Raw genomic sequence first — 24,898 nt, 5'->3', positions numbered from 1 at the left:
AATACATCACCAATTCAAGGGAACCTCCAATAACTCAATCGGCTGGGAGCCCCGTCGCAGCCAGAACAACTTGAATTGTGTAAAGATGGTCCCACGCGAAGCGTCCTCCCACGGGTGAGGCTCATCGGCTGGGAGCCCCATTGCAGCCGGAACAAATTGTGTAAAGATGGTCCCGCGCGAAGCGTCCTCCCACAGGTGAGGCTCATCGGCTGGGAGCCCCATTGCAGCCGGAACAAATTGTGTAAAGATGGTCCCGCGCGAAGCGTCCTCCCACGGGTGAGGCTCAACAGGACTTTGTGGTCCGAGCTTTTTATAGGGTTCGCAAAAAAGAAGGCTCTCGGCCAAGGCAGTTACATACAGAGTTTTAGCCTACTTCCCTAGCATATGCAGTTTGTGTGTCTGGGTCTAATTCTGGCTTTTTAATTGCTGACATGTTCAAAAACCTTGAAGCTCAGCACATTTTATCACTATCAAGTGCTTATGCTCAAGGAAGGGGCCACCTTCCCTTGAACATAAGCAGTTTCAGGAGTGGCGAGTTCCTGTTTTTATTGCCAAGGACATACAAGGTTTAAAGAATGGTCAAGTCCTGAGACTAAACGTTCAATAGCTCAGGCCTATTAAATTTGAATGATATTACAATTTTAATAAGAAAATCTAATTTCTTATTCACCATGACATTAGAGAAATGATGACATGACTTGCACTTGACTTTGTTCTGAGTGAGGGAGGGTTGTGCAAGCCTCACTTTTGCCTCCTGAGCCATCTGGATCCAGTGACCAGACATTTTTATCAGGATAGTTGCTGTCCAAAGGTTGGCATAACTAAGTTGGGAGATAAAGTTTATTGGCAATTTGGCTGCTGGGTGATGGATTTCTTGGCTTGGCAATTCTCAAATTGTCTATTAAGTTATTGACTGACTGTGATTTGCATGAATACTCATAGCAAATCACTGATTCTTAAAATTTAAAGTGACAAAAAAATTTGATCCAAAATAAAAACTGGTCTTTCATGAGCATACACAAACACAATTGCCAACCTACAACTAAGATTTCATGATGAAATGATAAGAGAATTTCTTGTCTGTGGAAAGAATGAACCAATCTTTAGGGTCCTATGCTTTGGGGAGGAAAAAAGGAAGGAATGCTCCCATCTATCCCCAGGTCTAGGCTGCAAAGTGTAGGGGGAAGAAAAACTGTCTAACATTTGAACTACATAAAAGTGAAGTGAGCTGCTTAAAGACCTCATTAGATGCAGAGGTAATACCTCTAGTGAGGTCTTCAAGCAAAGGCTGGGTGACTACTTAATGTGGATGTTGTATTATGAATTGTTGTTCAGGTATATATTGAACTAAATGGCTGCTGAATCCCCTTTCAGCTCTGAGACTCTGTGATATTCAACCTTTCTCTAATTAAGAATTGTAATGGTTTTTGCTTATGTGATTCTTATCTTTCTACCTCATCTAGTACTTAATAGTGCTCTACAATGTTAATAAAGCATCTTTTGCCTAAAGAATTTTTAAATATCCACATTCACACCTCATTTTTCTTTATGAGATGTCAGGCCAACAGAACACACTACATATTCCTATTTCACATATAAGGAAATGCGTCAATTGTACACGATCACTAACATAGACCATCTGATGATCTTTCCACCAACACTGTGACAGTCTTATTTAATAATGTTCTTCCAATGAAGCTCTATCATCCTCACAGGTCTAAGGCCTTAGGTCCTTTTATGTTATCTTTCTAGTAATTTTGCTAATTAAACCTCCTTGGATGGAGTCCAAGATGAACCCAAGTTCTTTATTAAATAAGGTAGCATAGTGTAAGTATCTGTTATGAAATTTGCTTTATTTGAGTACTTGTTATTTACCTTTAAATAGCCACCTGCAACTAGAATAAAGCAATGCTGTTTTAAAATTTACCAATGAGAACACATAACTAATTCATTTGCCTAGAACTGCTTTATTAATATTCTTTAGATGAGATTTCAGCAAACTGGATACAGATATTAGATGAAGTTAATTAAGGAGATATTCTCATGCCTACAAGTTATAGCACGGAAAGGAATCATTTCAAAGCACGCATCTTTTTGGTGAAACATAGGCTTCATTTCAAGATGTTCATACAGAAATTAGTCTTTCAGTTTCAAGCATCTGTCTTTGAATTTTAACAGTTCATTATACACATCTCAGTAAACATTCATGGAAAGATTTATCAGGTAAAGCATTTTCTAAACAAACCAAGAACACTCTATACTTCATCTCTAAAGTTAAGCTCATTCATTTGATAAATTACTCCCTGTTCACCATCATGTACTATTTATCAACTGAAAGTTAGTGCAATCCATCACTGAGGTATCATAAAAAAGGCAAACACCCTATAAACGTGGATTTGTCATCCCAATTCCTTGGCACTCAATAACGTTAGTTTCTTTAGAGGGATCATCTTCCTCTTCTGACTTTTTCACAGTAAATTTGGCCTAAAACAAGAAACAAATTTAGTATATAATTTGTATTAGGAGATTCAGATGGACAATCCTGTAATTTCCTATAAAATAAAACAAGTGCGAATATCACTCTTTCTCTTTTGATGAAGCTACAAGGATCAAGTAATTTATCAGGTGCAAAATCCCTTTTAAAAGATTCCACAGCTGGAAGAAACCTCTGAGTCTAAGCTATACTGGAAAGGAATCCCCACTATGCCTAACAAGTGTTCATCCACACTCTACCTGAAGACCTCCAAAGGAAGGAGAAGCCTACTACCTCCTGGAGCTGACCACTGCCCTTTAGGACAGCTCTAATTCCTGCCCAATTTTCCTTGGCATCAAGCCTCTTTCTGCAACTTCTACCCATTGTTCTTGGTGGAATAGTGTCTCTTCCATGTTGACAGAGCTTCAAATATCTGAAAAGGACAATCAGGTCCAGCCTAAGTCTTCTGTCTGCCAGGCTAACAGTCCCCATTCTTTGAAGAGACCTTTAGATGGTCCTCCTTTGGACATTCTCCAACTTAGCAATATCTAGCCCAAAATGGGGCACACATTTATAAAGGAAACACTTCAGATGTCATCTGACCAGAGCAACATAAAGCAGAAATAAAATTTCACCAGTCAGTTCTCAACAAAGCCCAGGAAGGCATTAGCTTTTTTAGTCGCTATATTACTGAATATTAATGAATCACACTGAAAGTGTAGTCTAGTTAAAACCCTTATGTCATTTTCAAAGAAATGCTAACCATGTTCCCTTCCCCCCAACTCTCATTGTGTACTTGTAAAGCTAAATTTCCAAGTCTGAGTGTGAGACTTTACATTTCTCCCTATACTATTTCATCTTATTGGCTTTGAATCCACTGCTCAAGGTTGTCAAGACCTTGCATCCTACCATCTGACATGTTGGTTATACCTCTCAATTCTGGGTCATCTGCAAAGCTGCTGAAGAGGCCATCTATGCTTAACTGATAAAAAGGTTAAAGAGTTTAGGTTCCCTGGAGCACTCTCACTGGGGACCAACTTACTACTAAGCTGAAATTCTATATAAGAAAAACATTTGCCTACCCTAGCAGATTAGGCTGAACCACTTACATTTCTTTCTGACATCCAAGTCAGGACTGTGTTTTTGCCTTTCTTTTTATCTCCAACTGCCTAACACAAACCTGACATATAGTGAGTGCTTAATAAACGTTTGTTGATTAAATAAAGAAAAGGTTGGGATTAACTGGTAGTCTTCATCAATACACACTCACCTTTGTTAGTTGTTCAGCAAAATGTATGGCAGTTTGTGTATGGAGTGTAATTGGTCCTGTTTTTACTTTGGAGACTCCACTGGCTAAGGCCATGAAAATGATCAGCTGTATAAAACAATAACAAAAAGGAAAACTTCACAAAGCTGGTAATACTAATGATACAACTCTACCCTTTCTCCATAAAAAAAAAAAATGCTACCGGAAAGGATGCATTAAAACAAATGTGCATTTGTAAGAAAAAGAAATTGATCATTTCAAATTTTCTTGATGAATGACTTAAGCTAAGTCTAGCTTTTAAAAATTATATGAAAATCTGAATATACTAGGTAGGAATACTAATAAATGGCTGACTTTTACATAATAACAACAGGAGAAATAGTGTTTAATATCAGCTTATCTGAGCTTCATAAGAAGTTAGTTTATATAACATTATCATCTCCATTTTACATATGAGGAAACAGAGGCTCTTCAGAGATCAAGTAATTTCTCCAAGGTCACACAGAAGCCATGCCTTCTACTCCCACATCCAGTGTTCTTTTCACTCTACTGTACTGCTGGTATGGGAAATTACCTGGTCCTGCAGATACTCATCCACAGCTCCTCCATGTCTCAGATTTCCCAGCAACGTCTCTGCAGCTTCAATTCCAACTTTGTCAGCAGATATGCCTAAGAAAGAGCGAATGCAGGAGAATTCATTGGCACCACAACAGGCAAAAAAATCAGTAGTCAAGAAGTCAGCATGCCTCTGATCTTTAGGGGGTGATTCAGTCAGTGCCTAGAGACAGACTTAATTTTCATCTATTCTTTCATGGGAGGCTGGAATGTACATGTACACACACACACAAACGTACATACATACATAACATATATATATATATGGCATCCCAAAAGTCTAAGTGCAGTTTTAAACTTTAAACTTTCATAGAAGTTTACATATATAATACATCTATTTACCTACATACAAGTTTAAAGCTTAAAACTACACTAAGTTTTTTGGGACACTCTGTATTTCAATCCTGACATGCACAGAGGAGAGAATTCCTCTGGTCCTATCCAAATAATCGTAATTTATACCTCTTGATTACAAAGTCTGGCCAATTAGGATTTTGACTCCATTTCAATTGCCATCACATCATGTAGCAGACTTAACCTGATCAGATACTAAGATGTAAAACAGTATAGTTTATTCAATAAAACTTTGTTTTATGTCAGTCATTGTGTTCACTGACAACAGGCAATGAAATAGAAACTGCTCTCAGGAGCTTAAATAGTACATTCCAAGTATTATTTAAACCCCCAACAGGTAAACATTCTCTTAGCTCCAGTGTATGCTAGATCTTCTCTACAGTTTTTCAAAGTGGGAAGCATATAATATATATTAGAAGGATGTACTGGGCCAGAGGCTTCAGACCTGGAAGGATGAGCCAATCCAGCAACAAAAATTCTATTTTGGACACCCTGAACTAGATGTTCCATAGGCATCTCAAACTCAGTATGTCCAAAACTCTTTTATTTTACCTTAAGCACTCCCTTCTTCCCTATTAGTAAGCAAGGATACCACTATCCTCCCACTCAACCAGGCTCATAACCTTGGTGTCATTCTCGATTCCTCACCCGCTTCAGCCTGTCTATTCTCTTCTGTTGTCAAGGCTTGTCATTTCCTTCTATACTATGTCTCTCATATACATCCTCTTCTACTCATACAGTCACCATCTGATTACTTTGGGCCTAGACTCTTGCAAAAGCCTTACAAAAATTGGTCTTTCAAAGTCATCTCTCCCCACTCTAATCCATTCTCCACTGAGATGCCAAAGTAATTTTCCCAAAGCACAGGTGTGATCATATTACTTCCCCCTACCTACACCTAATTCAATAAACTCCAGTGGTTCCCTATTCCTCCCAGGATCAAATATAAAATTGTGTCTATCTTTTAAAGCTCTTCACAATCTGGCCCCTCCTAGCTTCACTACCTTCTTATGCTTACATCTCCCTCACTTCCTCCACTCTACAATCCAGCTACTCTGGCCCCCATGCTATTTCTCAGACATGACACTCCTATCTTCTGACTCTGTGTCTTCTCACTGGCTGCCCCTCATACCTGGAATGCTCTTCCTCCACACTTCAGCCTCCTGGCTTCCCTAAAGACTCAGTTCAAATTTCACCTTCTGCAAGAAGCCTTTCCCTATCTCTTCAGGCCTTCCTCAACCAGTACCTTCCCTCTTGAGTTTACTTTCCATTTACGTTCAATATATCTTGTACATACAGAGCTATCTGCATATTGTCCCCCATTAGACTGTAAGTTCATTGAGATCTGGGCCACACCAGTGTTTAGGACTATGCCTGGCACAAAAGAGGTGCATGTAAATGTTTGTTGGCTTACTTCCTCAAATTACTTTTCTATTTAAGTGGCAGAACTGGATAAGAATCTAAGCCATCAAACTTGGAATCCCAGAAGGCTGGAATTGAAAGGAACCTCAGATTTCATCAAGACCAACACCTATCCTTCATCTGAGAGATGAAGACACTCATATCAAGTGACTTGCCCCAAGGTCAGTTTCATTAATAACAATATTAAGAAATTCCCTTGATTACATCAGGGCCCACAAGTGTTCCCACAAGACATGGAATTTCAAAATAAACTGTCCTCCTTAGCTTTAAGTTTATGGAACTGCCTCATAAGAAAATTATAAAACATCCATTCATGGAAAAGGCAATTTCAATACAAGAATGTTCACCAACACCTTAGAGCTACTATCCTTTGCACACTGGCCTTCATACCATCACCTCCTGAGCACAAGCTCAACAATGTACTAGGTGTTATAAAGACTGTGAAAGAGGCAGAAGGCATGATGCCTGCCTACAAGTAGTTCACATGCAGTGGAGAAAACTAACATGAATGAATAAATTAAAGGAAAAAAATGCAATGTCAGAATGTAGTAATGATTATAAGTTCAACCTAAGTGCAATGAAGGCTAACAGCAATAGGGACTGGAGTAGTCAGAGAAAGCTTCCTAAAGGAAAGACTCCTGCTGGGTGTTGAAATCTTGCTAAGATATGACAAAGAGGGAATGGGAGTTCAAAGAAGACTATGTTAACAATAAGGCAATATCTCCACATCCAGAGAAAGAACTATGGAAGTCAATCGCAGAATGCAGTAGATCACTTTTTTTGTGTGTATTATGTTTTGGTTTGTTATATGATTTCTTCCATTCATTTAAGTTCTTCTATACAGCATGACTATAGTGAAAATGTATTTAATAGGAATGTACGTGTAGATCCTATATAGAATTGTATGCCATCTTGGGGAGGGAGGGGGGAGGTATGGGATAGGTAGGGGGAAAAAAAATCTAAGTTATATGGTAGTGATTGTAGAACACTAAAAATAAATAAAATTAATAAAAAAAAAGAATAAGGCAATACATGGCAATAGACAGTACTAAGTGTGCTTCCCTCACTCAGGCCTGTGTGGTGAAATGGACAGAACACTGCTGGAAATCAGAAGACTTGGGTTTTAGTCATGACAATGTCACCAGAGTCAAATCATTTAACCTTCCTGAGCCTTAGTTTTCTTATCTTTAAGACAGGGACATATTTACACAACCTACTTTAGAAGGTTGCTGTAAGCAAAGTGTTTTATTAAGTGTCAAGTCCTCTTCACATATCTATGTTATAATTAATGGTATATATTTACAAAATGGTTGTGGAAGAGAATACATTGAACTTTTGAACAAGATTTCATTACAATTATATTCTTAACCAAATAAGCCAAAGGGTCACAATAATAATATGGACAGCTAGGTGGCACAGTGTATAGAGTGCCAGGCCTGGAGTCAGAAAGACTCATCTTCCTAAGTTCAAATTTGGCCTTAGACACTAGTGTGTGATCCTGGGTGAGTCACTTAACCCTGTTTGCCTTATTTTCCTCATCTGTCAAATGAGCTGTAGAAGAAAATGGCAAACCACTCCAGTATGTTTGCTAAGAAAACCCCAAATGGGGTCACAGAGAATGAGGCATGACTGCAAAATGACTAAATAACACAATAACAATTAGAACTTTTGAAATGTTATTCTTTTCAAATTAACACTGAATCCTTGAAAGTTCTGTGTTTCTAAATATTAACCATGCCATTTAAAGTGCCAATAAAAAAGAATTCAATTAAATACAACCTAAAGGAAGTTACTTCCAGTTTATTAAAAATAAACATTAAGAAAAGTTTCCAGGATTCAAGGAAGGCCTCAGGATAAATATACAATGAATTTAATTACTACTGGCCAAATACACTAGAAGAGAGGGAAATGAGGAATGGTGACTTCATTTTAGCTGATTGGTTGTCTGGCAATAAAATTTGCCTTGACTGAAGATGTATAGGTTGAAGAATATACAAAAATTCAAAAGCAGCTTAGAACCACTGTTATGTTTCATCTCCACTAGAATTATACAATCTTAAAGTCAGAAAAGACCACACAAAGAATCTCAAATTTGAAAGGACCTTAAGAAACCATCCACTGAATGTACCTGAACAGGGATTCACACTATTCAATTCAATGATAGTTTATTAAGCACCTACTATGTTCACAGTCCTGTACTGGTGCTGGGGATAAAATGACAAAAGTAAAATAGTCCTGGTGCCAACTCAAGTAGTTCACATTCTACTCAGGGCACACAAGAGACCCACAGATAAATAAGTACAGAATACAAATGAAAAACTTTTCAGCTCCACCAGGGGCCTCTAGTCCCACCACCCAACGGGGCCCAGTAGAATAGATCTAATCTCTCTTCCACATGACAACCCCTAAAGCAGCTATTATGCACACCAAAGTCTTTTTTTAGTTAAACATTCCCCCACCCCTCTACGCCTCCAATTCCTTCAACCAATCCTCAATGACATGAACCTGAAGCTATTCACCATCTTGGCTGCCCTCCTCTGGATGCTCTCTGGCTTATCAACATCCTTCCTAAAATGCGTTACCAGAAATAAATGTGGCTTGGCCAGGGCAGAGAACAGTGAGGTGATTACTCTCCTCATCACAGATTCTCTGAATGAAACCTACATTAGTTTTCCTGGCTGCTTTATCACAACTGATTCATGCTGAGCTTGCATTCCACTCATACCCCAAGATCTTTTTCTATCCATCCATTTTGTAGTAATTTTGTAGTAATAAAGTTGATTTTCTGAACCCAAACATAAGACTTTACTATCCCTATTCGATCTCATCTTTATAGAATCAGTCCAGCTTTCTAGCTTGTCAGGAAAGCCTTAGATCTTAGAGCCCACTGAAAATTTGCATTTAAGATCTGGCTTGATTCTTAAGAGATTATCCAGTCCAACCTCTCCTTCTACAAATGAAAAAACTGGAGCCCAGATAGGTGAAGTGCTCAGCAATACTCAGCTAGTTATTGGAAAAATTATGACCACCACTAAACTGACAACTTTTTGAGAAACAACCTCCCTTTGCCATAACCTATCCTCATCTATTAATATTTCATAGAAATTAACTAGACATTTGTTTGGCTCATTTGCCAACAAGGTTCTAACAAACATCTAATATGTGCCAGGGACTGTGGTGGTTTAGTTCCTCAAAAACTGTCAATGTCTCCCTACTGCCAACCTAATTAAATTTAAGCTTTTTAGCTTAGGCAGTCAAGGTCCTTCATGATCTGGTCCTAATCCATCTTTCCAAAATTACTTCTCATAACTGCCTAACACAAACCTGTAGTTCCAGTTAACCAAGTACTCATACAATTCCCTGAAAATGCTTTTATTCATTCCCACTTGAATATATCTCTCAAGTCGCAACCCTCGCCCAAAATATTCAGCTCCATTCTCTCCTGCCACTTTAAACCCCATACATTCATAGTCATTCAGTCCACATACAATTTCTTGCATAAAGTCTCCCCTAATCACTGTATGCCCCCAAAAGAGTGCTAGTTCTCTCTCTCTCTCCCTGAATTCTTATAGCACTGCACTATTAATTTGGAACTTATTTGTACTGCATTGTTAATCAACTTTGTATATGTGTTCTACTTGCCCTTCCAATTAGATTACAAGATCCTTGATGGAAGAAAATGTACCTTACTAACTGGCACAGTTACACATACAATGACTGCTCAACAAATAATTTGTTACCTAAATGAGATTTTAACTAGATCAATTAAAAGTAATACACATTATATTTTCTACCTACTGAGTAAAATGGGTTTGGCAGCCAGCTTAATACATTAGAGCTACTACAAAACATTCCATCTTAAATAGGCTTATGACAAAAATATTCTTACATTTTTATACACAGTAACCTTTAATTTGAGGTCTCTCCTTGTCAGGCTATGTCTTTTTGAGTTATTTCAGGGGAAAAAATCATCAGTTGACAATAAACAGGAACAGAGAGGTAATCCAGTCCAATCTGCTCATTTTACATATGAGAAAACTGAGGTTCAGAGGGGCTAAACGTCTTACCCAGGGACTCAAAGTCAGCAAGTATTATCAAGAGTGGATTAGTGGTCAGAGGTACTAGGTTGAAACTGTGGCCCTATCACTATCTCCCTGTGTGACCTGGAGTAACCATTTAAACTTTCCTAGGCTTCAGTCTCTTCAACTATAAAATTAGGGAGCTAGACTAGAAAACCTTAAATGTTTCTTCCAGGGCTAAATTCATGATCCTATGAACCTGAAGCTTAAAATTTTTTCTTTTTTTTTTTTTTAGCAAATCCAAACTAAAGACTTTATACACACCCCGCAGTCCACCCCCCTCATTTTTTATAACATTTCAATTGTTCTGCCAATAATCTCCCTTCTGTTTTAAAGTATGATTGATTTTTAACAGCAATATAATTCTAAAAAACATTAAACCATCAAATATATCTCCATTCTACTGAATTCCAGCCTTCTTTCTTGGCAACTATTTTTGTCTGATAACAACATTGAAAATTGTGGCTCTCTCATTTATGTGTACCTCTTTTACCAAGTGATGATCCAGCAAACAAACAGCCTGTTGACGTCTCAGCAATAATGCTGCACAGAAATTAAAAAATGTCAATTCCATTATATTATAAATATCCTTTAAAATTACTGGCAAATACAACATAGTATGCTGTTATCACTAAATAGAGAGAATGAAACTTACACCAAATAAATCAAAACTTAAACTTGAATCCTTATCAGAAAATGATGGCGTGCCCTAAGTTTATGTGCACATAGGCATCCTATGATGCAACTAAGGGAAAAGTGGCCCTGACCACCAGTATAAGTATTCCCGGGGATTTTTTTTTTTAAAGTGGTGGAAACTGGCCCGATTTTAATCAGTTATCTACATAAGGAGCATCTTCTCCTTCAGGATAACTAACTTCTTAATGAGAACAAAAAAATAAAACACAAAGTTACCATGCATATCAGAATGGGATGACATTTTACAGGAAAAATGGTATTACAAAGCCGACAAAGATCATATTAAATAAAAAGGTCTTTTATATGGAAATCAGTGTTGGGTTTTTTTTTCCAGTTTATGGATGGTATCATAAACACAGTATTTACTTTAAAAAGCGTCAACTAGAAAAATCTAAGACTACAGTGTGAGCATTAAATGTAAATGCTCACCTGCAGGGCACTTTTACTGTTCAAGTATATCAGTTTAAGAAACTTTCTAAACCTTAAATCAGTCCCCTTTTCATTGGACAGTCATTTTCTGGTCTGAAAAAAGTCTTTGTCAACTTAGGTATTTACAAAATGACTTTTCAACCAAATTATATAAAAGCACTTGGAAAAGCTTCCTTTAGGATTCTTTTTAAAGATTAACTGCTAATAAGACCCATTAAGAATGAAATTCTCCAAACAAATCAGAGGCCTCTACTCATAACAACAATGGCAAAGTTCTCACAAGAATCTCAAGTTTTAGAAACTGCAAAATTCTTGGAATGAACTTTTCTTGTCAAATCTTATATATATTTTTGTATTAAGCTAGAATACTTTTAACAAGTCTTTTCAAAAACACTACTCTCATGCTTTTTTAAATAGAAAAATTACTTCATAACTCTAAACTAATGACACAGGAAGAGATTAGTGTCTTGTCTCACATTATTCCATTTCCATTGCCAAAGGCTTGTTCTTTAGGTTCCTGAACAGGCTGGATGTTAACGTACAGATCCCTGATTTCCTTTCTGATGCATCTCACTGCTGCTGCTGCCATATCTTTTGCTATCTAATTTGGTAAGACAGAAAGGCAACAGTTACAGTAAAATTGAAGTAAATCACTGATTAGTTTGACAATTCTTTTCAAGCCATTAAGGATAATTAAAGTAATTAACAATTTTTATATGCATTATTCAGAATCAACGCTCAAGTGCAAAAATTATATCAAGAAAAGATTTATCAAATATCAGCTATTCCAATAATTTCAAAGAATAGGTAACATGCCATTTACCAAGAAATACACATGCTTGTAACATCTGAAATACCTACTTTAAATGGTAAAACACCAGCAACAAATGCTCTTCCATATATCTTGGTCACTGTGCCACGATCAGTTAAATTTATTGGATTCAGCTGTTTAACTGGTGACATTCGAACAATTACTTCACCACCGCCTTTAGGGTAGTAGCCCCTATGAAAAGTACACACATGCAGCCACATTCCAGGACAAAAAAACAAGTCAACGACAGCTGAATAAAAAACAAATGATAACTTAGCATCGTCAACAATGCAGCTCTAAAACTTCCAGAACAGCAATGATGACAAAATATTGAAGAATCATGTCCTTGTGAAAGATCAACTATATTAGTCATGCAATAAAAAAATATGCAAAGAAGCTGTGATTTCCAAAGTGCTGGGGGGGCGGGGTGGGGGTGGGAGTGCTGTGAAGGAGAGGGAGAAGAAATGGGATTCCTGGTATGGGAATTACCTCCACTAAGGCACAAGGCATTCACTCTGATTGAGTAGGCAGATCCTATGGACCTGGCTGAAGCATTAAGTGAGCTGCTTAGGGTCAAATACTCAAGGCAGGATATAAATCAAGGCATTCCTACTCCAACTCCATCATTTTGTTATGCTGCTTCTAACAATGAAACTAAAATTAATTTTAAGCAGAGTCAAAAACTCATTCTTCAACGCTACCAACAAGCTTAGGGATAATGGAAGGTAATCTCAAAATAATGTTGAAGTCTTTTGATCATTCTGTGAAATTAATCCCAATTATATCATGACAAAAGGAAAAAAGTCTTTCTCTAAAGTTGCCTTCCACTTTGTCCTCTTTTTTTCAATGCCTGTAACAAGACCATGAAAAAAAATGACTTTTTTCTAAATTCCTTAATTACAAAGACTTGGACTTCTTCCTACAGTGGCCTGTAGTATACGGTATATACCCCATCATTGTGTATTTATTTTGTATGTTTCCAGTATCTATTTATCTGAGAATGTTTTTCTCTCTCCAGTGGAATATAAGATCCTTAATGCCAGCAACTGTCTCATTCTTTTTATTTTTATCCCCAGGGCCTGAAATATAGTAAACACCTAATAAATGCTTATTGATAGTCTAATGCAGGAGTGGGGAACCTATGGCCTCAAGGCCACATGTGGCCTTCTAGGTCCTTGAGTGTGGCCTTCTGACTGAGACCAAGTTTTACAGAACAAATCCTTTTATTAAGGGAATTTGTTCTGTGAAGTTTGGATTCAGTCAAAGGGCCCCCACTTGGGGACCTAGAGGGCCACTTTTGGCCTGAAGGCCAAAGGTTCCCCACCCCTGGTCTCATGGGATCTAAATGTTGGCTAAATGATAAGACAAAGGTACTATTTTGTGTGGCCAACAGACACAAAGTAGAAGTTTCCTGATTAAATATCTATACCCTATGGTACACAAATGAATACTGTCTACAATTGTAACCATAATTATAACTTCAAATTCCACATGCCTTTGTGGCTTACATTTCACAGTATTAATGAACCCTATGAGAAATGAAACTCTATTTAGGGAAGGGAATAAGCATTTATTAAGTACCTGCTATATACCAGGGGCAGCTAGGTGGTGAAGTGGATAGAGCACCAGTGCAGGAGTCAGGAGGACCTGAGTTCAAATCTCACCTCAGACACTTCACACTCACTAGCTGTGTGACCTTGGGTAAGTCACTGAACTCCAATATCCTCATCCTGTGTCATCTCCAGTCATCCTGATCAATCACTAGATTCAGATAGCTCTGGAAGAGAGTGAGGCTGGTGACCTGCACAGCCTCCCCTCACTCAAAACAAAGTCAAGTGCAAGTCATGTCATCATTTCTCTGATGGCATGGTCTTCTTCAGCAACAAAGGACGAATACATACACATACACACACACACACACACACACACACACACACTCTCTCTCTCTCTCTCTCTCTCTCTCTCTCTCTCTCTCTCTCTCTCTCTATACCAGGCAAAGTCCTAAACACTTTACAAAGATTATCTCATTTAATCTTCACAACAACTCTATAAAGTAAGTGCTACTACCATTCCCATTTTACAGTTGAAGATCCTGAGACAGAGAGTGGTTAAATGACTTGCCCAGGGTCATAGAGTATCTAAGGCTGAATTTGAACTTGTATCTCTTTGATCCCAGGCCTGGAGCTCTATCCATTGTGCTAACTAACTAGTAGTTAGTCACAAAATGATAGTAGTCTAGCATGTTCATAATTACACTTTGGTGTATGCCTGACCAGTGTAACTGCTTAGCAAAGAAGCATCTCATTTACCATGTCAGTTATACCAATAGAAATAAGAGATCAAAATTAGAAAGGAAAATATTAAATATGCAACCTACCTCATTTTAATATCACAGTCAAACTTGAAACCAAATTTTTCAACAATTGGTTTGAAGACCTACAAAATTAGTATGTTTTATTATTTTAATTACCAAACATTTATTAAGTGCTAACAAGCCCATCCCTTTATATAGTACTAAAATAGTGCTTAGGGAAATGTCACTTAAGGAATTTCAGTATTTTAAATAAAATGAAAGACATATTACCAAAGTTAAAAGATTTAACACTTTCTTAGGATCACAGAATCATAGAGTTAGAGCTGAGATGAGAAAACAGACACAGAGGGAATTAAATGACTTGCCCAGGATCATGTAGGATTGTGGTAAATTCCAACAAAGTAAGATGATACTCTTAGAAAAGCCTTATCTATATACAGCTTTACAGGGGCTCCTCTATCCATCATACTTGTAAATCTACAAACTTCTAAAGGCCAGGAGAATGGAAATTTTCACTAAGGGGTTGCAAGAAGAAAGAGCAAAAAAAGTTAAATGCCTGTAACAATGAAGAGGGAGAAGAGAATTTGATGGCAGGCAGAGGCATACCCTGAAGAAGGAAGGGAATGAAGCAGAAGAGCACAGAGGGAAGAGGACAGGAATGTGGCAGCCAGGAAATCAATTTGTGAACCAGAGCCAAAGGCTACCCAGAGAGAACACAGGCACACCAATAAGAAAATTCCAATCCAAGGCCAAAACTAATGGATTCCTTGAAGTTCCAAAGACAACTATTCCGCTTTTTGTTCTACCTCAAAACTTTTACATTCAAAGTTAAAGTCTTCTACTATAAAAGTTGACTCTGATCCAGTATCAGTACTACTAGAGTCTTAGCTTGAAGCTAAACCCAGAAGCTTAGATTACGAGGCCCACCATGAAATTAAAAGCCAATTTTTAAAAGCACAGTTCAGAAGAGTCTGTACAACCATCTGATGGCTTTGACATAGAAAGAAAGACACTTACCATCAAGGTGTAATCTATCTGTGGAGCCATTTCAGCATTAGTGCCGCCTTTCAAACGGAGCTCAGATGGAGAAGCTGCGAAGAGAACACAGGGCATCGAGACCTGCAGCAACAGGCACACGCTCCTAGTTGGGAATCAGCAAAGAGATGATGCTATGATAAACCATCACATTTTACTTTCAAAAATACGTAAATAAAAAGAGATAAATTTTTGAAAGATTTGATGACTACAAAGTTTAACATAAAATTTTCATGGAATTCAATGTCTGAATATCTCACATAGTGAAATGGTCCAGTAACTGAATTGCTTGGCTGTAGCTTTAAATAAGTGTACTTCGGAAAACATAAGACACAGATAGCATTAAGGAATGAAAACCATACATATGCTCAAATAGTCCAAATGACATATGGCCCTCTTCTCTACATTTTTGCTAACAAAATCAGATTTTTGATTCAGTTTCAATAGATTGACATGCCTCCATATTCATCAATAAGTAGGACGTCTACCTGGGTTTCCTATTAGACAATGATACATTTAAGGAAGTCTTTATCACTGAGAAAAATTGGTGCTTAAAGCAGTAAGATAGTCAAACAATGGTGAGTATGTCTTAGAGGTCTTAACCATCAATCAAGGAAGGCACACTTTGCTACTCTGCCTCAGTTTTCTGAAGCATCGATGTCAAACCTCTTCCTTCTACATACTCGATTTAATGCAAAACCTATATTCTAATCCCAATTTTGCTAAGTGGCTGAGAATTCTGAGCAGGTCATTATTTCCTCATCAGTAAAATGAAACTATTTTTTTTTTTTTAGTTCTTTTCTAAACAGCTGAAAAAATCAAGATTTTCCTAAAAAAAATTTTTTTAATAGAAAGCCTAGTTCTCATTAAAAAATAAACAGAGGAGAGAGGGAAGTTTAGAAGAGAACACAGACAAGCAAGGCAGCATTGGAATCACCATGTAAAACTTGAAATATTAAAAAAATTACAGTGGAGATTCATGGCTTCATTTATAGTACTCCCTTTTTTACATATTTCTTTGTGTAAAAAAAGTTTTCTTTTGTTGATATTTGCCAAGTTCATATTAATAAGAAAAAAATTAAACACTGCCTAGCTGAATAAAATTCTCAAATCAAAAAAGCTCCTGTATGAAAAATATCTTAAGTACCAAGGAAATAAATTAGGTAGCAAAGTCAGGATTTTGAACCCAGGATGAGTCCAAATCAAATACTTTTTCCATTATAGGGTGACACAGGAGTAGAGTATTTGGGAGGCAAAGATCTGGGGGCATGTGAGGGTAGATGAAACACGCATAATAACTCAGTGAATAATGAGGCAGAACATGTGGTATGACTAGTAGCACAACCTAATGGAAAAAGTATTGACCTAGGAGTCAAGGGACTTAGGATCCAATGCCAGGTCTGCCACAAACCAGCTATGTAACTGGGCAAATCAGTTTATTACTCTGACTTTGGTTTTATCACTTATTAGACAGAAAGGCTGACCTGAAAGATAGCTAAAGTGCCTGCTAGCTCCAGAACTCCATATGGTATTGCAGGCCTTTTGGCCAAGAGATGGTGTAAAACTAGATGAACTAGTTTTACTCATGTGTATACAGTTATATTTTCAAATCTTAAGTTACCTTTACTAAGGAAAGAAAAAAGATAACAAGTTAAAAAAAGCAAAACAATTTAGTGGAACCAACGACCTTACAATTTGACATTGCTTGGCTTCTTAAATGGAACTATTAAATGGTTTCTTCTCAGATCTCAAATACATGCAGAGACATACCCAGCTGTCTTGGTATCTGCTGTGTGGGTTCCGCCTTTGATCTTCTCTGGTGTGAATATTATTTCTGTTGAGCCGATTTCTGCCCCTTCTAGTTGCCCATCACATAAATCTCGAATCATTTCCAATCCAGAGAGGTGTTGAGGCCTTCAGGTCATAATACTGCATCAAAACGTGTGCATTCAGACTGCCTATATACCCATATTATTTCAAACATTTATGAAACTTTAATAGTAGTGAAATAGCAGAAATTCCTCATGCTTACAACTCATTATTAGAAGTTTTACCTTCTGCATTTACCCAGTCAGATGAAACATTTTTTAAGGTTATATAACTGGGAAGACTGCTTCAACTGAAGTCATTTTAAAATAAATACTTAAAAAACCCCACCAGTGTTGCTCTGGGTGGCAAGGATGCAAATAGGGGCCAGTGAAATCCCACCATTCTTTAAATCAACCTCCCAAAAATGTTTAAAGTCCAATTAGACTCCTTTCCAATTTGGTGAATTATCCACATGCATTAATACCAGCCTTAATAACTAGAAATCCCTCTTGTCCATAAGCAAAGTGAATTAGATTCAACCACAAACACTTACATCTTTTAAGTAAGCTTAAATGGGTTAGAAAATTAAAATTTTAAAAATCCTGCCTCACAGCCATTAACCATTCAGTGAACTCATTAAAAGGTAGCTAGGATAAGATATATCATTTAAAAGTAAATCAGTCAGGGTGAGCTCTTCAGTGCAGTATCCAGGCTTCAATTCTGTCCCTTTTCTAGGCGGTATATGTGACACAGCACAAAACTAATACTGCTTTTCTAACAGATACACCTCACTACTAGAATAAAAGCATTTCAGCGTATACATACTACTTCTTCACACTTCAGTAGCAAGAGAATGGCGTGGCATGGACAAACATGAAGAACATAGGTTTTAAAAGATTTAATGTGAAACAAGGGTATTAAAGTGCAGGAAGCACCTATCCCAGGATTGTACATGTCATAAAGAGAAGAATCAGCTGGGAGGTTACTATTAAGGAACTTTAGACCACTTAGCCAGGAGCTACAGAAATATAAAATTAAGACACTCCCCTGGAAATAGCAGTGTGGTACAGTGGAAGGAACAGCAGATTTAGAGACAGAGGATTTCTATTTGAATTCTGTTTCTACTACTTACTCCTACTTACTGTTCATAAGACAACTTCTCAGATCTGATGAATTAGAGGACAGCTGAGGTTCCTTCCAGTTTCAAATGACATAGGGAACATCAAAATTCTGTTCACCCTAGCATTGAAACGTCAAAGATGCCTTTCTGGACACAAGGCAAGGCATAATTTTTTAATAAGGTTTTTCCAAAGAAAGGTTAGGAAAGAGCTATATGCCCATTTTTGTTTCCCACATATAGTATTTTTACTTGACATGGTAATTCAAAAACTATTTTATTGGGCGCATGATAAGAAAGATAAAAATTGTTCAAATGTAAGCAAGAAACAATTCAGTAATAAAAAAAATCAACTAATTATATATGGTGAACATACTGAGAATATATTCAACTGTTCAATTAAATTTGTAATTTGAATGTGGGCATTCCTTCCAATGATGCAGACTGCAGAACAGTACCTCCTGTCTTATATTACTCTTGCCCATATCATTCCATAAATTTGTGAGAGGATACATTCAAAATAACAAGGTCATTTGTTATTTTCTCTTAAAAAAACCCGACATAATACCAAATCAAAAACTTTAAGTATTTGCCCTTTGTCCTCCAATTGGTAACTTAATTTTGAATTCACACACACATATACAATTGTTGTTGTTCAGTTGTTTCAGTCATGTCCAACTCTGTGACCCCATTTGAGATTTTCTCAGTAAAGACAATAGAGTAGTTTGCCACTTCCTTCTCCAGATCACTTTATAGATGGGGAAACCGAGGCAAACAAGATTAAGTCACTTGTCCCAGATCACACAGCTATTAAGCATTTGAGGCCTGATTTGAACTCAAGAAGATGAGTCTTCCAGGTCTGGTACTCTATTCACTGTATTACTTAGCTGCTCTATACATATACAAAGACATACTTAAAGTCCATTTGTGTTCACTTATTTAACAAATATATAAGTGCTTGCTATAGGCAAAGTCCTTGTCCTTGAAATATCCAATATCCAGTGGACAACATTTGAGCTTGGCCTTGAAGAATGGGTAGGATTTTAGATGAAAGATGGTCAATTTAACTTTGTTCAAAATATAATCCTGAGTAGTCAGTGAATAGACAAACAAATGGGGCATGATCCCTTGTCAAAAAGCTTTTTTTAATAAAGAACACAAGATATATATATACAAATAAATACAAGACAGAAGTGAACAATGCTAACTCATATAGAAGAAGTACAAGCAAAGTGTTACCTGATAAGCAGTTAAGAGCAACTGAAAAGTTTTGAGTGAATGACTTAAATGATCAGAATTGTGCTTTAGAAAGATTAAGATAGCAGCAATACATGGGATGATTGGAGGAGAGGTTGAAAGTTGAGAAAAGAGTAGGAATCTATTATGACAATCCAGGTGAGGAGTAATATGGGCTTAAATTAGGGTAGTGACTGTGGGAATGGAAAGGAAAATAAAGATTCAAGTAACACTGCCAATTTAGTGACTATCTGATGTGTAGAAAGAGAGGTAAAGACGTGTTTAAGATGACATCAACATTTCTGTCCTAAATAGCAATTAAAAAAAAAAAGCTAAGGATTGAAACTTGAAATACATTCAGAACTGAAGACAAAGGAGGGAAGGATGAAGTAGCATCAGAGGAGTATACAGAGTATGCAGTGTCATGTGCCCTCTGTCAAGAGAGAAGAAAGTTTTAAAAAGGGAGGTGGTCAAATGTTCAAGAGTGATCAAGGAGCAGGAGGCCCAAGAAAAGGTCATGGGTTTTGATAACTGACGGAAGAGACAATTTAAAAGACATGCTTCCTATCTTCTAATTTTAAAGAGCTATCATTTAGAAGAGTAATGACAATTATTCTATATATACCTTCAAAGAACAAAATTAGAGTCAGTTTACTGAAGGCACAACTAAACAAATTTCTGCTCACTCTAAAGTTAGAAGCTTTTAAGAACAGGCTCCTTCAAAAATGTAGTGGGCTACCTTAGGAGGCACTGAGTTCTTATGACAAGAGGTTTTTCAGCAGAATTAGCTGACTACCTCTTTGAAGGGATTCTGACATGCAGCAGAAGGTTCCCTTGGTTGACTTCTAATATCCCTTCCAAAATTCTATGAGTCACCCAGTGTTATTTGACATCCTTATTATTCACCTTGTGCTGACCTCCAACAAGAGCTCTTTTTAGATTCTAAGGAATCTCACAAGTTACTACTTCCTCATCCTACCCAAAGAAGGCAGGTGAAGTAGTGGATAGAGTGATGCATTTGGACTAAGAAAAACTTGAGTTCAAGCCTTACTAAGCAGTATTACCCTAGACAAATAACCTCTCTGTCTAGGTTTCCTCAACTGTAAAACAGGGATAATAAAAGTATCTACCTCACTGAGTTGTTGTAAGGATCAATAAAAGCAAAGCTTTCTACAAATTTTACAGTACTATATACATTTTAACTACTTTTATTACTAATGCACGACAAGTGGCCATTCAGTCTCCACCTGAACATCTCTAGTGATGGAGGAGCCACTACCTCAAAAGCAGCCCATTACAATGTTGCAATGAGTAAAGTTTAATTGTTAGGAAATTTCTTCTTATACTGAACTGAATGAAACCTGACTCCCTATAACTTTCACCTACTTGTTCTAGTTTTGCCCTCTGGATCAGAATTAAGAAATTTGAAAATTTCGATTCTAAATACTTGCAGACATCTCAAATCATGTCTAGGATATTTATGCCCAGTTCCTTCAGTGGTTTCAAGTCTCCTTCACTATCCTGGTCACCCTCCTTCATTATAGGGTGCATAATGAAGCCTGGGTTGCATCCCTTAAGATATGGCCCTCAGAATGGAGCACATTAGCCCAGCACAGAGGGTAGTTGTGATATTACTTGTCTGGTCTGGACATGTATGGAGTAGAAGTTACAGAACACAAATGTGCAGTGGGTAAAGTTTGCACAGTTCTATGCTTTTCTCCAGTAATACACTATAGTCTGAGAGAAAAAAAAGAAATAAAAGAACAGATGGCAGAAATAGTCCAGGGTTAGGCAATAGCTGCAGTAACCATGGCAGGTTAGGTAACAGGGTAAAGAGAATCAAAGGTATTAATATTGTTAGTGTCTTCCCTCTTGAGTTTACTTTTCATTTACTCTCTCTCTATATATATATATATATACACACACATACACATATATACATAAATACATATAAATACAAAAAGTTATATATATATATACATATTATATATCTTGAGTGTATAATTTTTCCCCCATATTGTCTCCTCTATTAGAATATTACCTTCTCAAGGGCTTTCTTTAAATCCCCAGCTCTTAGCACAGTGCATGGCGTATACTATGAGCTTAACAAATGCTTGTTGATATATTATTAAGAGCAGTATTAAAATATCTCGTCACGACATCTGATATGTACAGTAGATATCAAGCTATAAAAACGTCTGGACAATCCTATGATTATCTGCTGAAGGATATATTATGTCTTGGAGTAACTCAATTTTATGAGTATGTATTTACTCAAGTGACTTCTGACAGCAAGAAAATCAAAAGAATGGTACGTTAGTTGAGACAAATATTTCTTTCTTCTGCATCATAAACAACCAAAGAAGAAAATTAATTGATTCAACATCATCTTCACTCAAAGTAAACCTCAGTTGTCAAATCCAGTCCAATACAACAAACATTTGCAAAGCATCTGCTATAAGAAAGGCACTGGGTAAAACGAAATGAAGTGCAGTTCTATCCTGCAGGAGATAACACTGCTGAAGGATGCTAAGGAAGAGGCATAAGTGAGGAGGAAATCCATTCTAGATAAGAGGGGTCAAATTCTGCCAAAGGAGAAAGCAGCAGGCACTGGTAACAGGAGGTTAATTTAGCTAAAAGGCAGTATATATATATATAAACCTGAAGAGTAGAATGGTGTCAGAATATGAAGAGGCTTTAAAGCAAAGCTTTTTTTTCCCCCTAGAACTACAAGGAAGGAGCCATTGAGGGATCTTGAACTATGAAGTAACATGACCAGACCTGTGCTTTTAGGAAGATTATTTTGGAAAGGGAAGGGACTGGAAGAAGAGTATCCCAATTAGGAGGCTAATGAGATAGAGTAACTGAGAATGGAAGAGGATTTGAATTTGAGCAGTGGCTGAGAGTGGACAGGAGACAGATGCTGTGAAGGTCCGTTAGATAAGATTCATCGACTGATTGACTATGGGTGATGAGAGGGAAGGAAGAGCCAAGTATGACTAGCAGAAGCATGGTCCCATCTACAGAAGTTTGGAGGACTGATTGGGGAGGGGTGGGGGGCAAAATAATTTCTATTTGGGCTAACTTGTTCTTAAGGTGTGTATGTAACAGAAAATTGGAAATGTTCAGTTGCAGTTCATGATGCAGGACTGGAGCTCAGGAGTTAGACTAAGGCTAGATACAGAGCTGGACAAAGAAATGATAACTAAACCCATGGAAGGTGAGGAGATGGAGAGAGGCTGTAGAGAGAAAAATGAAAAGGGCAGAGCCTGAGAAGGACACTCAAAGTTAGGAAGCTTAGGAGAGTCAAAACTCATGTAGCAAAGGAAAACCATTTTGGTTTTTCCAAACTCTCTTCAGAGATGTTACGCAGTAAAGCATGGTTAACTTCTTCATCAAGACAAGAACGATTTTTTCAAGAGAGCTGTGGGATAGAGACAATTTCTAAAGGTTCCACCCGGCTGCCTGTTCGTTGTTTAAAACGAACAACAGCCAGTGAAATGGGTAAAAGGGATTGATCTTGGCTGTGTTTTCCCTAAGGCAAGAAAATTCTATATTGACCTAAGTATACTGAAGTTTAGAAATGAGTCGACCTGAGCAGCACGGAATGCCTCATGAAATAATGCTCCTGGTGCAGTCAGGAGGCCAGGGGGCATCCCGGGGCTCTGCTCAGCCTGGGGTCCTGACCCGCTGCCCCCCGGGGAGGGCCGGGCACTACCTCCCAGGACCTCCGTTTCCTCGAAGTAAAATGAAGGGACTGGATGAGACAGGTCCCTTTTTAAATCTGCGACACTCCGAGGGGGCTGGGATCCCCGGCTGTCCAACGGGCCCCCATCTGGGGTTTCTGGGCCAAGGCACTGGCCAGCTTAGCCGTCTCCTCCTTCAGCCCGTTTTACAGACGAGGAGCTGAACAGGTTAAGTCTTAAAGGTCGTCAGAAGAGACGGGTCCTCGGGATGAGCAAACTGGGGGTGCCGCCCCAACTAGACCCGACGGACGGACCTCCATCGGGGCTGCGCCGCCCCGCCGCGCCCAGGGAGGCCGCCTTACCTGAGGCCCGGGGTGCTGCGGCCCGCCCGGATCTTCTGCACCCGCAGCGGGAGGCCCAGCAGGCAGCTCAGGGCCGTGCACACGCGCAGGATCTGGCCGCCCTGGTGAACACAAGAGCGAGACCGGCTCAGGGGCAAGGCGAGAAGGGAGGGGGAGGAGAACGAGGGGGAGAGGGGCGCGAGGGGGCAGAGGCGAGCCAAGGACACCGGCAGCCTCCCGGGGCGCCGGGGCGCGCGAGCTCACTCACCCCCTCCATGATGCCGCCATCGATTTCCACCCGCTGCCCCGCCATCGGGGTTGCCCCTGGCAACAAAGCCTCGGTCCTAGGCAGGGCAAGGAAGAGGCGGGAGAGGTGGCGACTCGGGCACAAGGTGGTCCGGCCTCCCCTGGCCCGGCTTGGCCTGAAGACCTGGGCGGTGCGGAGCCACAGCTGGAGGGGGGAGGGGAGGCGGCTGCAGTGGAGGACCCGGGAAGAGTAGGCCGCAGGCCCAGGCCAAGCCGCAGTCGAGACGGAGCTCACTGAGCATGCGTGCTCCCGGAGCCTGCTCCCCCTCCCGCTCCCCTCAGCCCACCCCGCTCGGCTTAAAGGGACCGCTCCCGAACCTGCGGTGACAGAACCTCGGAATTTCAGAGTCGGAAGGGACCTCGGTGACCACTCGGCCGACTCACTCCCCAAAGAGAATTCCCACTACAACGCACCCCACTAGAGGTTTTCCACTTGTTCCATGTCGCTGGGGCACATCACCGGAGATGTCTGTCCAAAATGACCCAGGTAACAACTAGCCGTTATATAATGGAGTGCTTTAAAGCGCGGCTGTGCTGCACTAGCTCCCGAGAGCCGGTCGTTAAATTTCCAGTGTGAACATCGACACCTTAAGAATCCGCCAACGCTACTATTCTGGGCTTGTTTGTTTTGTTTGTTATCCATACTTAAAGCGATTCGTAAAAACTTAAATGTATCCGTTGTCTTTTTACAAATATCTCATTTCCTCCTCCCAACAGCCCCGGGAAGTAGGTGAAATTATTATACCTATTTTACGGATAACGAAATTGAGGCAGATAGAGGTTAGAGGACTGTAGCTGATGAGGGCTGGAAGGGGGGTGCGAGACCCCCACAAAGACCGGGCTACCAGGGTCAGGTGGTCTGGAGAAGAATTCGCAAACTTCAGCTTTGTTGAGGTCAAGGTAAAGAT

General features: G+C 38.8%; 1 protein-coding gene across 2 annotated transcripts; it reads right to left on the bottom strand.

Annotated features, from left to right (window-relative positions):
* Window positions 1-1,947: 1,947 nt before the first annotated feature.
* Window positions 1,948-24,230, bottom strand: RTCA (RNA 3'-terminal phosphate cyclase). Of its 2 annotated transcripts, XM_072644126.1 has the most exons (11): window positions 23,953-24,230; window positions 23,706-23,806; window positions 17,266-17,409; window positions 15,478-15,601; window positions 14,524-14,582; window positions 12,197-12,338; window positions 11,812-11,936; window positions 10,695-10,753; window positions 4,315-4,409; window positions 3,744-3,848; window positions 1,948-2,484 (listed from the first exon to the last, which is right to left on the bottom strand). In XM_072644126.1, exons 1-11 carry the CDS (start codon window positions 23,995-23,997, stop codon window positions 2,383-2,385), a joined length of 1,101 nt encoding a protein of 366 aa, XP_072500227.1. In that variant the 5' UTR covers window positions 23,998-24,230; the 3' UTR covers window positions 1,948-2,382. The 2 variants fall into 2 exon arrangements, with proteins under 2 accessions (XP_072500227.1, XP_072500228.1); XM_072644127.1 differs by lacking the exon at window positions 23,953-24,230 and having other exon boundaries at window positions 17,266-17,424; window positions 23,706-23,796.
* Between the last annotated feature and the right edge of the window lie 668 nt (window positions 24,231-24,898).

Source organism: Notamacropus eugenii, chromosome 2 (assembly GCF_028372415.1).
Source record: "Notamacropus eugenii isolate mMacEug1 chromosome 2, mMacEug1.pri_v2, whole genome shotgun sequence".
Classification (NCBI taxonomy): domain Eukaryota; kingdom Metazoa; phylum Chordata; class Mammalia; order Diprotodontia; family Macropodidae; genus Notamacropus; species Notamacropus eugenii.
This window is presented reverse-complemented; position numbering and strand designations above follow the sequence as displayed.